General features: G+C 36.2%; 1 protein-coding gene across 2 annotated transcripts in view; it reads right to left on the bottom strand.

Moving 5' to 3' along the window:
- The window catches only part of LOC134212865 (uncharacterized), a 556490-nt gene that overhangs the window by 18660 nt on the left and 521431 nt on the right, over positions 1–16399 (bottom strand). For both annotated transcript variants that reach the window (XM_062691118.1, XM_062691117.1), the window contains exon 8: positions 13721–14214. In XM_062691118.1, coding sequence (XP_062547102.1) covers positions 13721–14214 — 494 coding nt within the window. The remainder of the gene's footprint in view (positions 1–13720; positions 14215–16399) is intronic.

Below are 16399 nucleotides of genomic sequence, written 5' to 3' on the forward strand. Positions count from 1 at the left end.
TGTGCTCCGCTCGTTTCAATTCGGTTCGAGTTTGTATTTGTGTTTGTGCGAGAAGCATCTGGACAGGTACCGATGCTAATTTTATGACCATTGTAGTAACATCAGACAGAAACCGTGCCGCATGGTTTATGACCTCCTCCGTCTAAGCGCCATCCGGTTAGGCTGGTCCGTAATCGGAAACGCTTTGAAAGTGAAATGCATTGTGCACAATTCAGCATCAAACGTGATGCTTAGAACACGTTGTTCATACCTCATACGATAGAGAGTACTGTCAGACAAGATTTTTTTTTACAAATAGGAGATTACTCATAAATTGCTCAATTTCTATCAAAACGCACATATAGTCGAACTGGTATGATTTTGGCGCAAATATGTGGGAATACTGTGGCCTAAATTTTGTAAAACTTATTGAGTAAATTGAACATTAAAAATATGCCTCCCGCTTAGTGATACTTATTTATTGTATCAGATTTTTTTTCAATTCCAATAAAATGGAAAATAAATGGGCGTATTTTTATTTTTTGATAAATGCTACAGAATTGAATAAAAGTAATGCTTCATTATTATAGCCCAATTGAAAAATTTTAATAGAGGAACGTTTAATTGAAAATTTATCATGTCCCGTACTGGCCTTCTACGCAAAATTGTCCCATGTTTGTTTTTGGAGATATCAACTTTTTATCACAGAGCGGTCTATTTTCATGCGTATTTTTCGAAAACATGAAAAACTGAACTTTGTTCGGAAAATAAGTGAAAACAACTTCAAGTCTGTTTGTCCCATTGTTAAATTTCTACGCATATTTGTCTCACAGGGAATGAATTCATCAATATGGAAGAATCAGTTATATAAAAGAGTGGTGCCTATTTGAACTGTATTCACTGATTATGTCTTTCAAGCCTACACACTTTAGTGGTGAATATGAGCAGTTTTAAGGATCTTCATCCTAAGTGATTGCACTGTAAACTAACACATTCAACCACGTGGAGAGTAAAAATTTATAAATAAAGCATGATACAACATATGACGATCTTAGGAGTCATTGAAGAAATCAATCACTCAGCGGAACTAATATGCGTAGAAATCAGCAAACACGTGCTTTGTTTCTCGGCATAACCATCCCACTAAACTATTCTCATAAATTAGATTGTAAATTGAATTTCCTTTTAAAAAATATGAATGATATCAATAGAATGCAGCTCCACTATTAGTCTAGTGATGAAACTCCATAAATATCCTACCCGGTTGAAGCCAGCAATAAAAATTGTAGTTTTATTCTACATGCAATTTTCTCAGTTGCTTTTTTTAAATTTGATACCAGTATGCGTAAAGTAGCAGCGTAGGTAAATTAAGTTACATGCTTGTTATTGGCTATTATAAATTACTAAGTGACACATTAACCAAAAACAAATTTGTAAGATTTTATTTTTGAAAAATTTTGCTTGAATTCAGATACATACAATATTAACTAGAAAGGACTACATAAGATACAGTGTACGGAAATGCTTAGTAGCATATTAACAACAATGAAGGTAATTAAGATCACTCCTGATGGAATCCAATTTTCAAAGTATTAAAATGACAGTTGTGCGTTGCTTCCGTATTGAATGGTGTGCCCTTGAAAACGCGAGTACTTTGAAAATTGGATTCCGTCAGGAGTGACCTTAAAATCAATCCGCATTTTGATTCCATTTTGAAATTTTTCAATGCTAAATTTCAGTATTCCTTACTTAGAACTTTTTCATAGAACTTTGAGTCGCTCTATGACAAAAAGTTCTAAGTATGAAATACTGAAATGTAGCAATGAACAATTTCAAAGTGGACCCCAAATTCAAATAGAGAATTTAATTACCCTTGCCTAATTCAAGCATAACAATACTTTACTGATAAATATCAAGTTTTTTTTATAAATTATGCAATCCAGTGCCAACTTAATTAGAATTATTATGTGGAAAGAACATATTTATTGTTGAGTCAGGCGAGTTGTTAAGCGTGCCTATATCCAAAAACAAATAGAAAGTGTCAAACGGCCAATGAGCCAAGAAACCTGATTTTTGCGATGATTTCATATTTCTACTGTACAATCATTCGCCCTATAGCGAAACGAAGCGCTGAGTGGGCCAACTTTAACCCTGTGACCAATTTTAATGAAAACAAGTGCAAATTGCTTCTCACTCGTCGAGATGGATCAAACAAACAGGGAAAGTTCAGCATGATGCGTCACTCTAGGCTCAGCGGTGCACCAACCATAGCAACTTACAAGACAAAACTATACTTGCAGCAATTAGAACGCAGACCCTCTAACCCAGTTAACACAAAAGGAAAGTTTCATCGACTGACTTTTATTGTAGCTACAAATGAAGGGGCATGTTCTTTGCCTTCTCTGCGAAGGTGGTTTGTTATGTATACCGCCAGTTCAACCCTTTCCGTCCCCTTTAGTTTTACGATTGCAGGCCTGTAGTAGAACGGATAAAATACAGGATGACATGTCAGTTTTGCTGGAGCAGCAAGCAAAAAGAAATCCCTGGTGTACCTGTGTGATTTTTTCAAGAAATAACATGCTCAAAACTTGGAAATTTTAAGTATTGTTATAGATAGTAATGATTATGGTGATGTAAGTTCATATGAAACTTTTCGCATCTTACAATGTTGCCAACTTTAATATTTGATTAAAACCAAATCCTCAACAAAATGCACGAAAATACACGGATTTTCAAATTTTGAACTGAAAACTTTTTTTACACGGAACGCATCCCTCGTGTAAAAAAAAGAATCGGGTGTATGCGATAATGAACAGCTTAGGTACTGCTTAAATCTATTCAAGAACAAAAATATTGTGAATGAAAGAATAGACAGCATTGGCAGGTTATTGGGAATGGTATTTTCTGGAACCAATTGTGCTTAAATTTGGAGTGAAGATATTTTCAAAGAATAAAGCCTATTCACATTAAATTTCGAACATTTAGATAATGTCATTAATGTCCAAATTGTCGACATTTCATCAATTTGGTCGAGAGCGAAAATATGCTGAAAGCATCACTTTTTTATGTTTATCGGCTGGCTGGGGACGGCTTGGTTAGTGGTATGGAAACCATCGTGCCAAGACAGGCAAAAAGATCCAGGCAACGATCTCCCAATGTGCTGTTCTGTTTTACATTCAATTTTATCGATCGGGAGGTTTATGCGGAATTTGCACTACCACTCATGGAGGTATGTCCATATCGTGACGTGTACTTCCAATCACCCGATTTCGATCTTATTCAATAGAACCTCATTTTTTTTGCTTTAGCCTCATCAAACATCACATAAAACGGAAAGATTCACCTGTCATGAAAATGAATGTCATATATGCAGATATGTGTAACAAAAGCACTTGTGCACTTGCATTTATAAGGTAAATTTCACGATGTTCACAGAACTTTATTTTTATTTTTTAGATTTTGTTGAAAATTTTTATCTTCTGAAAATGTTTGATGTATTTGTCAAACTTGAAGCATATTTAGAATATTCGTACCGTGTAAATTCGTTCACCCAACCAAGGAGAGAGAATGATCCGGAAACCCCACAGTTCCTAAGAAAAATTTGCACTAAGCATTTGAAGAGCAATTTGCATAAACGAGAGCTGCATTATTCAAATTCGACCAATTGTTCAGCGTGGCCGAACGAAATGGTTTATCCAATATCTTGGAGGTAAAAACATCCTTTGTGTTTTCTACCTTGTCATAGAACACAGTTGAATGCATAATTTATTCATCGCTTACAATAAGATATTACAGCACAAGTTCTTCAAATAAAAAGAATATAGTCCTCAAAACTTTCATCATCTTATGCTTTTTCTATTGCTCTGAATTCCAACTGGTACTTGACTTGCTTTTCAATTATTATTAATTGAAAGCTTTTTATGCCCGCCATTGCATGCAGATGTATCTTGTTTGGCAGGTTCAATGAATACACGTTGCCCAGAGAGTCGTGAATGTTTCCCACCCGAAAACATCCTAGACCGGACCGATAACCCCACTCGCCATCTCCGGATCGGCAATCCTACGCCTTTGATCGCAAGGCTAACAGGAGACCCCTTAAAAACTTTCATATAGACATACAATGTAGGAGAGGAGGTTTAAAAATTCAGAAAATGCCCTTGCATAACTATTTTTTACGATATGAGCTCAGGAAATCAAAATTCGCAAATTCTTCTATGGGGCTGGCAGCACCATCTCAGAATCGAATGAAACTTGGTAGGCATAAAGATATGGTATTTTCAAGCCACTCTGCATATTTAGTTTTTCAAAAATTGTCAAGAGTAACATTTGATAATGGCCTAATTTTTTTCATTGATTTTAAAAAAAATCGATATAACTCTAAAATGACAAGACCTGCAAAAAAGTGTTGTATGGCGGACTGTCGTGAAATTCCCTGAAGTTTTTTGGAAAAATATCCAAAAAATAAAAAACCGATTTCTACACTGAAAAAATTAGTTTTAAAAATTAAAATCGATATTACAAAAAAACCTCATCTCAGAAATCGATGATTTTTTTTCTGCAGATAGGTATTTCAATTATCTAACTTTTCTGGGAATAATGTTCCTGTGACATATTTAAGGAAAAAAAGTTTTCTAACAAAAACTTTTTCCGTGTCCATATTGAGTGAAAATTTATCAGCGTGTTTTATGCCTACAGCGCCAAATATAGGTTCAGCAGCCTATCATAAACCAACGACATATTTTGGAAGTATAAACATTTGTTTAGGGAGTAAATTGCATAATCTTTTGAAAAGGGTTTACATTTTCTTTGACTTTTTGTATCGAAGTAACTTAAAAACAATTGAATTGATAAAAAAACAAATAATTGCTTTGAAAACGGGCAAATGTTGCCGAAACGAAATTGAAGTGATATTTAATTGTAATACAGGTCGGACTCGATTATCCGGAGTATCGATTTTATTTTCACTCCGGATAATCGAATCACCACAAAAAAATCAAATTTGCAATTAAATAACAAAAAAACTTATGTTTTATTTTATTTGCAGTGGTGTAGTCAGAATTTATTGGAGAAAAACATTGATTAATCCACCTAGCGGTATCGGTGACTTTCTGGTGTAATATGGAAAAATAATATTTTTGCCAAAACTTTTGAGTCTATAGTCCGATTCAGTCTTGATGCATTGCAACTTGATGGTTGAGAATAGGTGCCAATAAAATAGCTAGACTATTAAAAAATTTTGTACAAAAAATAGTATGTTTGCCTTTATTTCTTTTGAGTCCATTGACCGATAAATTAAATTATCAATACAAAACAAAATGCTTCAATAGGAAACAGGATTTCCCACTAAATGCAACCAGTTGGAAGCAAATAAGGATAAGGATAAGTACCGCAAAATGGGTTAGATTTTGTGCACTCAAAAACACAGACATCACCTCAATTCGCCGATCATAGACGGTCGGTATGTAATACTATGGATCTCCGAGCCATCTAAAATAATGTTAAAAATTTAATCTGAATGTTAAAAATTTAAAGATAATTTGGGAGATTTCCTCTGAAAGCTAGAAGGGGACGCCGAGGTCACTACTAACAATTTGGTTTTGCTGAAGTTGTTAACTAAATCTAAACTCTGCTTACCTAAATGAACATCTATGAATTACATAAGTGTGACAAACAATACACAATTTTAAAATGATTGATATACAAAATTTGAAGGAGGGTTGGAGGAGAGGGTTGAAAATGGTCGATTTTTGCGTTACGAAATTAATGTGTAATTTCAATTCAAAACATGGCTTAGAAGCAGAATGGCACTTTTTTGCAACATCCTACGGAAAAGGCCCTTGCGAAGCTATTGGTGGCTTTCTCTAACGAATGGCAAAACGAGCAAGTCTTGCCAAAAATTATGGAAATACTATCAAGACTCCTCGGGAGTTGTACGAATGGGCAGTTACACAATCAGACAAAAATATCTCTATAAATTACATTTCTGTTATATCTCGAATGAGCAATACTCAACAATGGCAGAAGAGTTTGATGAACTATTCAAAAAAGCAAAAAACTACACAGGCACACAAAAGTTTCATTATTTTATACCAATCGCTCATAATAAAATCCTGGTTAAAAAATGTTCCAACTCAGATAAAGACCCAAATGTCTTCAAATTATTCGAGTAAATTTACAAATTAATGAGTATTTTTTTGCTAACCAAATTTTAATCTTTACACTCATTGATTTATTTTCTCGGTGAACGAAACGCTCTTTTATGTTTCAGATTTTACAGTTCAGACAAATTTACAATAGTCCATCAAACATCACAATTTTGTAAATCTGGTCATTTGTGTGTAACATTGATATAAGAAATCTAGGAAAATATACGCTCTTTTCAAATGTTGGTCCACATTAATGTTATAGAAATTGCTTCCTAAACAAATTTTTAAATGTCCAAAATGTGTCGTTGGTTGAAGCATAAAACACGCTGATAAATTTTCACTCAATATGAAAAAAGTTTTTGTTAGAAAAACTTTTTTTCCTTAAATATGTCACAGGAATATTATTCCCAGGTTTTTTTGTTATATCGATTTTAATTTTTAAAACAATTTTTTTTCAGTGTAGAAATCGGTTTTTTATTTTTTGGATATTTTTTTAAAAAACTTCAGGGAATTTCAGATGGTGGTGCTGAGATGGTGCTGCCAACCGCTGGTCGAGTTGGCGCGAATTTTGGAAATTAATCCTTCTAGCAGTGTTTTTTTTTTAAACACATTTATTGGGTCTTCAAACAATAAGACTCATTCTCCAATTTACATTTGTGAACAATTTAAAACAAAATCTAACGCATCTACAGAGAGATCTGGTATTGCAGCCACATTTGGAGGATTACAATATTTGAAGGAGCTGGCAAATGGTGTATATTCCAATTCCATGAGAAATCTGGTGTTGAGTAAAGCTTTACATTTGTACATGGGAAGGTGAAGAATAAGACCCTCCTTTTCTTTGGGTAGTGTTAGCTGTGCTATAGGTACTTTGTAAGGGTATCGCTCCCAGATGAAGCTTCCGATGTACGAAGTAATGCGCACGATTGCTTGATTCGGGATACTTGACGTGGATGACGTGATGAATGTATTGAGAACTGTAGATTCAAATTTCTTGGTTAAACATCCACATCAATCGTGACGTATTCCTAATGACTTCATTCCAATTGAAATCAATTGTCCGTTTTAGCGAGTTGAAAAAGGTCACTCCTAAAATCTTGGTTGATTCGCACACCCGTGGCCAGAAAGTATCATATCCTTCACGCTGAGGTCCACTATTTACTGCAAATGATTTGTCAAAGTTTAATAACGATCCAAAGCATCGACCAAAGTCCAGGAACGTTTGGGATCAAACGAAAGTTCTGCATCACACTCAGGCGGAAATTTTTACTGACACGATCAAAGGCATGATCGAGATCAGAAGAAATCAGTTTCCCAGATCTACGACGGCAGTTAAGCTCTAGAATTCTATCTTTAATAGAGTGCACTGCTTCAAAAATGGTTAGTTTGGTCATTCATTTTATAAATCAGTAAGACGATGCTCCTGAGGTCGTAAAGAGCTAATCGTAGTTTTTCTCCGAAACCTCTCACCTAACTGATGAGCGAAGATCTTTTCTTCACAGATAAAGAGACGTTGTTATGACTTAGAAAACTGAATTTGAACAAGGAGCATTTTGGCTTTATTTTGTTTACATCTGTGGTTCCATTTAAGTTCCGATGTAGGCTAGTTTCAATTGTCGATATAATATTTCGTTAGTTACATTAAATTGACGAAACAATTCATTAGTCTTCCATCTAAAAAAAACTACGTATTTTTGGTTTAGCGTCTTCGATCCACCAGGACCACCATCTAACTGCCGTAGTTTCGGCGCTCACACAACACGCGATTCAACTCATGGGAGAACTCCTCCAAATTATCAGCATTCAACACATGAGCGCGGATCGACCAGTACACGCAAAAAAAGCGTTCATGAATTCGTGAACTAACGAGTTCACGGTGTATTTTTTCGGGAACAATAGTCACGGATACGGGAATACAGTAACGTTTTCTGGAAAACGTGACTGGTGTTCCCAAATCCATGAACTAAATCACGGTGTATTTTTGCTGGCTCACGAATTCGGGAACTCTTTTTTTTTGCGTGTAGCCACGACCATAGACAACAACGCATTTTGTACGCTTTCTTCTTCTTTTGTATCTACATACATCCCCCACTGGGACAGCCGCCTCGCAGTTTAGTGTTCATTAAGCACTTCCACAGTTATTAACTGCGAGGTTTCTAAGCCATGTTACCATTTTTGCATTCGTATATCATGAGGCTGACACGATGATACTTTTATGCCCAGGGAAGTCGAGACAATTTTCAATCCAAAAATTTCCTAGACCGGCACCGGGAATCGAACCCAGCCATTCTCAGCATGGTCTTGCTTTGTAGCCGCGCATCTTACCGCACGGCTAAGGAGGGCTCCATTTTGTACGCTTTATGGTCGGAGAAAGGCGTTACAGAAAGCTCTGAAGCACGAAGATGCGGAACAAGCGACCTAGACACGTAAATCCGATCTAATTGTGAGGCAGAATTCGGGCAAATGAAACTGTAGTCGATTGTGTTTTTGTAAACAATTCCATGAATCGGACAATTCAAGTTTCTCTACAAATTGTTTGAGCGACATACTGAAGTTTTGTATCTTCCTCGCACATCAGAATTAACTAGGAGCATATAAGAAAGGTTAAAACTATAACTTTTTGGAAGATGCGTCCCATCATTAACATTCAATAAATAGTTCCATACACCCGAGCTTCAAGACAGATAAACATTTCAACTCAATTATATCAATGGTTGTTATTTAAAACAGCGTGTGTTATGACGTTTGTTATAATGTTGATATGTAACTAATGTTGTAAGTAACTTCCAATGTTATAATTATGTTATGGCTGGAGACATTTTTGGTATAATTTTTGGTATTTTAACAACTAACCAGCCAAATCTATAACAATTTTTGTTACAATATTCTTTCTGAAATATATAACTCCCCTTGTTATAATTTTGTTATGCATTCTTAATCGGGCATATTAATGTACATTTTCCTCGATTTCTTCTGCGTTAGTCAAAATATCGGTAGGTCTGTGGTTAACTGTGGTAATAGTGTCTCAAAGTATTTTGGAGTACGGGAAACTACTCCTTTTTTGCCTGAATTTCACTTCCAAATATTTAAGGACTTGTTCTTCTTCGGATCGTTCATCTTCGGACAGTTTATGGATGATTCAATTCTTTTCTGCTAATTCGGCATTTTTTAGGGAAATAAAATGAGAAGAAATATGGCTGTGGAATGGCCGTTTGCCTTCTTAGTTGTTCGTAAGATCGACATTTTGAATCCAGCTTTTTACGAGTCGGGGCCATAATACTTTGAATCACCCCACTTGACACATGCTGTGTTTATTATAATATTCATAGATGCATCTTAGCCATAGGTGATTCATTTAATTTTCTGTAAACATCATTAAACTGTCATAAAATCATGAAATTCAAGCATGCTTTCATAAAAATCTAACTATGATGGCTCTCCCCTACAAAAATCCTTACGTAATTTGGGACGTAAGGTACCCCGGGGCAAGTGAAAATACGGGGTAAGTGGGTACTATGGCTGCCAATTAATCGGTGAACGTTTTTAATGGTAACAATGTTCTAGAAAGATGAAGCAGAATTATCAACGAATTCACCTGATACAAAAAAAATTGGAATCAAAACCATTTGCGGCACCATACTAATGGTATTGTTTAATCATGACTTTAAACTGCCGGCATAATCTATCACTTTTATTTTAATTCAATGGATTTTCAACAAAATGGTCGTTCCTACATTCATCATTGATGTGGAAAGTGAATATTTTGAGTAATTAAATAATTGTGTGACATTAAAAACGATTTAAAAGTTTTTATTAAAGCCAAAATCTGCAATTTTCACTTTCCCTTGATTTTTAACATACATGGGGCAAGTGGGACATATTTGAACAACATTTTCGATAGGGCCATTTTACCTGTTTTTAGATTGTTGTCTAGTGAAAAATAACTTTGACACTCATATGTCATATCGATCTGAATCATATGCAGTTGGTATCGTTGGTTTAGTTGTTAAGAAGTAGTGTACAATTGATTTACCTAATGTGTATTTTACTTTCTGAAAATTATCTCCCTCATGGAAAAGAGCAATGGTTATATCTATGCAAAATTTTCCGTTTACAGTGTAAACAATCTACTTATTCTACAATAGATCAACAGGTTTTGTCTTGTGTTATTTTTGAACTTCCCATCAGATTAACAGATTTTAAGATATATAAAGTGCTTAAGACATGAATTGGCCATTTCGTTCTATTACAAATTTACAACACCTCCTGAATAAAAACGTTCCTTTTGAGGTTCTAGTTTATGTAATAATTTGTGTTAAACAGAGAAACATTTATTCGAAAAGTGAACAAAAATTTGCTTATCTCTTCCATCTAACACATTTGGTAAGAAAGTAAGCTAATGTAAAGCCAGACAACAGACAATTAAACGGTAAATCGGTTTGTTGCCTTGATTTTATATCTGCTAACATTGTAATCCCTTTCTTTTGCCAAAAACAAAAGTCTGACAAGCAATAAACCTCCATCCATGATCTGAAATACTACGACTCAGAAATTACATGAGCATTATATCTACATTTTTCAAATTAGTTTCGTTCGACAGTATAGAGCAGAATAGGTCCCACTTGCCCCGTTTGAAGGGGTAAATGGGTCCCACAGGTAAATTTATTTAAGTCACTACCAATATTTTTGTAACTGAATAAATTGCTCACAACACGTCTACACTTCAACAACGAAAGCATATAATGATGTATCCGTGGTTAATGTCTTGAAATACCTTGTTTTCTAAGTATGCTTTGGCGATTTTGCTGAACTAGCGTTTTTTTAGGTCCCACTTGCCCCGGGGTACCTTAATTATTTGGAGAATTTCACGAACGATAAACACTGATTTAATAAGTGATAGCGGTGCGAAAACGTTAATCTATTCTTCGATAGGATTAAAATATGGAAAATAGCTGCAGAGGGTTATGTCGTAGAGTCACAGCATGGGAGTCTCGGGTTGTTCGTAGAGCCAAGGACGATCCAAAATTACTGGCGATCCATGACACAGGCCAACCAGACGAACTCTAAAGGCTTAATTTTCGATTCCATATCTGATACCAATTAAAGTATCGTAACCGTTAAATGGTGTCATTCTGCGTGGATCTTAAGCCATTTTTATATGCATAAAAGACCTAAGAATGTAATTAGTAATTTTAAAGAAAACGATAATGCGTGAATTTCCATGTTGTTTAAAAATAAACAATCTAAAAATCACGATGGTAACGGAGAAGATTTAAATTCTAGTTCAAAGCTACCAAGATATTATTTTAAATTAGGTTCACAGCATATGTCAAATTCGATTCACCCCTTGTTAATTTATGGCTAGCGTAAAAAGCTGGATAGCGCATTGCACGAACGAATCTCTTTTTCTTTCGTTCTTCATGAAAGTTAGAAAACAACAAGGCCAGTAAAAGTCAACTTTGTCATTAAGTGTCCTTGTTGTTTGCAATTTCTACACAATTTATGTTTTCTCAATTTTGCACTCATCCTATATGTTTAACGCATTTTAATTACCATGTGATTATTTTGGATCTTTTTAAACATGTTAAACATGCGAAGATTTTGATGGCAAATTTAAGTCACACGATCAAAAATACGAGCGACAAAAAATTGAGTAAAAAGTGAATTCTTTGTATAAAGTTCGTCCCAGTTGAAAAATGACAAAAAGACATCACTTTGATAATAAAAGAACCAAACTTGCCAGAATCATCATTTCCTGGCATTGAGAATGCAGTCAAAAGTAATACCGCTTCGGAAACAACTTGGCAAGCTTGGGTAACATTTTATTTGTTTTAAAATGAGAACACTAAAATATACGATAGTTGGTTCAACTTTTGGTCGTCAACCCTCGTCAGTTTATAAATGAGAGCAAAGATGCAATTACACTTTTGATGATGGTTTACTTCATGAATCATATTACATGTTGCAAGTTATGTACATTTTGCCTGTGGTTTTCCAATGCTTAGATGCTGTAAGTAATCATCTTCTTATTTTCTAGATGACGGGTAAATCCCTAGCTGGTCCCTATTGTGACAATCTGCCGTTAAACTCTTTTCTCATTTTGGCTTAAAAAACTTCAACTAATCTATCTAAAGACACACTAATCTGCAAAAATTCCCCGAGCTCATATAGAACATATATCATATATCTGTACTTCCAGTCGAAGCAGAAGGACTGTGCAAACAAAGCATCCAACTATAGCGAGAAAAAATCACTTTGCACATTCGTTTCGCCCAGCAGTTTTAGTTTTACTCTCCATAGTGGGCAATTGGGCATTCTCTATCCAAGCAAGTTTTTATCTGCCCGGCATATAATTCATCCTCTCGAAAATCTCCGAACTTATAGCGGACAAAGAGCAATTACGTGCTCCAACGCCCGAGCCCAGGCCCATCTCAACTACTTTCAATTCGACTCGATGAAATGCTCAAACTAGCCCCACATCACGTAGTAAAAGCAAGTGGTTGAACGGATAAATTCCACTCTTGAGAATTATTAAATTTTATTCCGTGACACATGATCTCGCATTTTTTACCCCTCTGCATCGCAGCAGCAGAACCACCGACTGTGTCTGTTGCTTCGAAATGCGTCTCCATCGGTCCATTGCCTGCACTAACCCAGGCAGTCCGAAAAGGATTCAATTTCCTACGGCAAGGACCCTCCGTGTGGCAATGGCATCCCACACATAAAAAGGAAGAAAAATACGAATGCGCAGCATTGGCAAATTAGCATATTTCATTGCTTCATTGCTCTAATTTACATATTCTGTCCGTCCCACTTTTGACACCTTATGCCCAATCTGTGCGGCATCGGCAACCACCAGCACAGAGGACTTGGAATTGCGGAAAAAGTGCCCTCACCTGTGCACCCATTATCCTGGGCCTGGTGGATTGCATTTGCACTTGATAGAATGGTTCAGAGGAGCGTTAATTGCTTTCTCTAGTTGGTACGAAATTGCCCAATGAGGAATCATTTGTGCGTGTTAAAAGGATTTGGGGTAGAAATTGATGGCGGTTTTTATGGTCCACCTACCTATTTGAATATCACCTATTTTCATCTGCATGAGAATTTTTCAGTTCCCACGGCCTGTTTCGAATATTCGAAGGAGAGGTTGAAGGACCGATGGAAATTTATTTACGATGTGGATATTAAGATAATAATGAAAGCAGTGCAATTATTCAGAGCAACAGATGTTTGCACCGGACTGAACAGGTGGACAAATACTAACTTTGGGTCGACAAAAAAAATCGATATACAAAGAAGAGGCAACTCTGTCAACCTAAGAATTCCAAAAAATAATCTAAAAATTTGGCAAATCGATGTAGCTTCAGCAGGTTTTATGTTAGAATTGTCAAAACCAAGAACAAAAACTTGTTTTTTCAAAAATGATCTATCGGATCCTGAACCGATTAATTTCCACGTGCTTTATTATAAATGGTGAACTGCCGTCATGTACTTGCGGCCATAGTGCTGGTTCAATACACCATTAAATCTTTTGTAAAACACTTTCTAAATACCTAGATGAAAACTGTTTCATTAAAAAGATGCGACATACTTACATTAAAAACTAAGTATTGTACTAAAACTCCCAGCGCCTCCACGCTCCGGTTGGCATGATTGAGCAAACTAATATCGACTAAATTGTTGTTGCGGTACGAGTCCACATGGCGTCCGTCGACGGCGGAACCGTTGGCCAGCTTCGTCTCGTTGCTGCTGCCAACAATCTTCTGTCCGAGTCCACCGATTGTCGGTGGCGACCCATCACCGGCTCCCCCACCCCGCCCTCTGTCCAGAATCAGAGGCGAGCCGGTCTTCTCCAGGATAATGGTTCCGTTGCGTTGAATGTTGGCAACATTTTTCAGCGTGGTACCATTGCTGGTGATGGAGTTATTGTTGATGCTGTTGTTGCTCTTCGGACTTGACGTCGTCGTGTTTGTGGGTGGCGTCACTGGACTCGGGTGGGTTCGGATCAAGGTCTTTGTCTGCGTTCTCGGGGAATTCGCTCCGGGCTGCTGTTTGGCATTCGGTGTCGGGCCAACCAAGCGGTTGTGATCTGCAAAATTGAATTGGAAAACAAATTGAAAACGGTGTTAGTGGGAGATTTATCGAGATTAAGTTTCGGTTCGAACTGAAAAAGTTGAAAATCGTTGCGAATCGAAAGTATCCACCTGTTTTTTTTTCTATCGTACGAAAACAAACTCTGCTGAAAAGATTCGAACCATTTCGAGCTAATTTAAACGCTGCAGAAAACATATTTTCCCAGAGAAGTTGTTAATTTGCATGTTTCGTATAAACAAAAACAGGAAACCATTCCCCCACGTTGGAATTTGAATGAAAGAAAATCAAGCAAAAAATAGCTCTGCCTGGTAAAATTAGAATCCGACTCGCTTTTCCTTCACCCACGGATTGGAACGCTTCATTCATCTCTCGGGGCCAGATAGAGGAAAAAACAATATTTACGTTTTTTCCGCAACGGTGAAGGCCCTGCCTGACCATTCAACTTTTTCCAGCTCGTTAAAATATGTTGAACAAACTACGCAGTTTCCAGAAGTAAAAAAAACGACTCGAAATGATTAATAAAGCCAAGGGCGTTGAAGTCTAACCGTGATCGGACCTACGCGATGGCCAATAAGGAAAAGTAGACACGCCAAGGTATTCGCTAGTTTTGGCTCTTTCGTACATCAAAGTGTACCGCAGGAGGGCTATTCTATAGGCTATTCCAGAATCCAGAGTGATCTAAAAGCAAAACTTTGGAAGGAGACCCATCAACATTACATTACCAACAAAAATACAAATTAGCGAGCAAAAATACATTACTAAGAGCAAAATCAGAAATGATTCAAATTGTTTGGGGCTGTCATTTTGAATATAAATCTGAAAACTTCATTTCCCAACAGTTGTTCTAAATTCATTTTTTTTATAACAGTTGAGTTTCAAAAGCTTAAAATTGTAAATAGCGCTCAGTTCTGCTTTCTGTGGATTTGAACAATGAATGAATCACGAGATTCAAATACTTTTCAATTGTTTTGGTATATGAATGCGTCATGTGCCTTTCTTTGCAGCAACATAATGATTTCACTTTATTAAGAAAAAATAAATGAATAGTTGGGGAATAGCACTGCTGGGGAAACCAGCGATCTTGTTCTATTCGACCCCAGATTCTAACTAGAATAGTGTTAGGAAATCTGCTATGAAACTGAATCAAGAATCACTACTGATTTCACTCTAATAAGATCATTTTGAGATGAGAAGGTCTAAATTCGACCTTTTTAATTTTTAGATCTTTGTAAAAAATGACAAATTATCAAGTAGTATTTTTCACACTGCTTCTTGGTATTGGTATTGGTTGTACCTTATGGTGGTGGCACCTTTTTTACAATTTCCAGGTGTCTACAGGTTCCACCAAAGCACATTCGCCGACTGACCCAGGTCTGATCATCTCAGACAAGTATCTAGGAAAAACAATTTATGGATAAACTTCTGTCTATACTTACTCACTTACTTTTTACTTATGGATCCTGAAAAGGGCTGACTTAATAGTCATAGTTAATGGCGATGTCATGTTGTCAAGATATATTTCACTCTACTTTTTTTATTTCTTTATGGAGGCTAAACCATGCTGGGTTCCAGTCCAGTCTAATGCTTGTCTTGGCCGACCAAGCCTCACTTTTGTCCCCGATTTTCAATTGTTATCGGCCTCCACTGACGGAGCAGAGCTGGCACACGTGACCCACTGAATTGAATATTTATCCTTAAATTAGATTATATCAAGCATAATTTTTCATAACGACGTATGTAACAATTATGAGGATTCGAGAAATCCTTTGCATCCTTGGCGAAACTTTTTCTAAAACTTTTCTAAATCTTTTTTCGATATTTTTTTCCGCTGGCATGCATCAATACATGACACGTAATAAGCGTGCTTCACGCCATAGATCAGGTAATTCAAATTCCCTGTGGAAAACGATAAAATTATACATACACCGGTATGCTGTACATACGTCGCTGTACATTGGTCGGTTTTCCATAGTGCACGATTGACGCAACTGCAGTTTTGTTTTGTTTTGCTTTTTTGGTACATAGGTCGCTCTAAGTTCCCGTATGTTAAAGCGACGTTTGTAACAGGTAGACTTCAAAAATAGAAAATTGTACATACGTCGATTCGTAAAAATATTGTATTAAAGAATTTTTGGATATAAAATCAGTAAAATCGATGCGTATTATATATAAAGGTGCGT

This window comes from Armigeres subalbatus, chromosome 2, assembly GCF_024139115.2.
Source record: "Armigeres subalbatus isolate Guangzhou_Male chromosome 2, GZ_Asu_2, whole genome shotgun sequence".
Lineage (NCBI taxonomy): Eukaryota > Metazoa > Arthropoda > Insecta > Diptera > Culicidae > Armigeres > Armigeres subalbatus.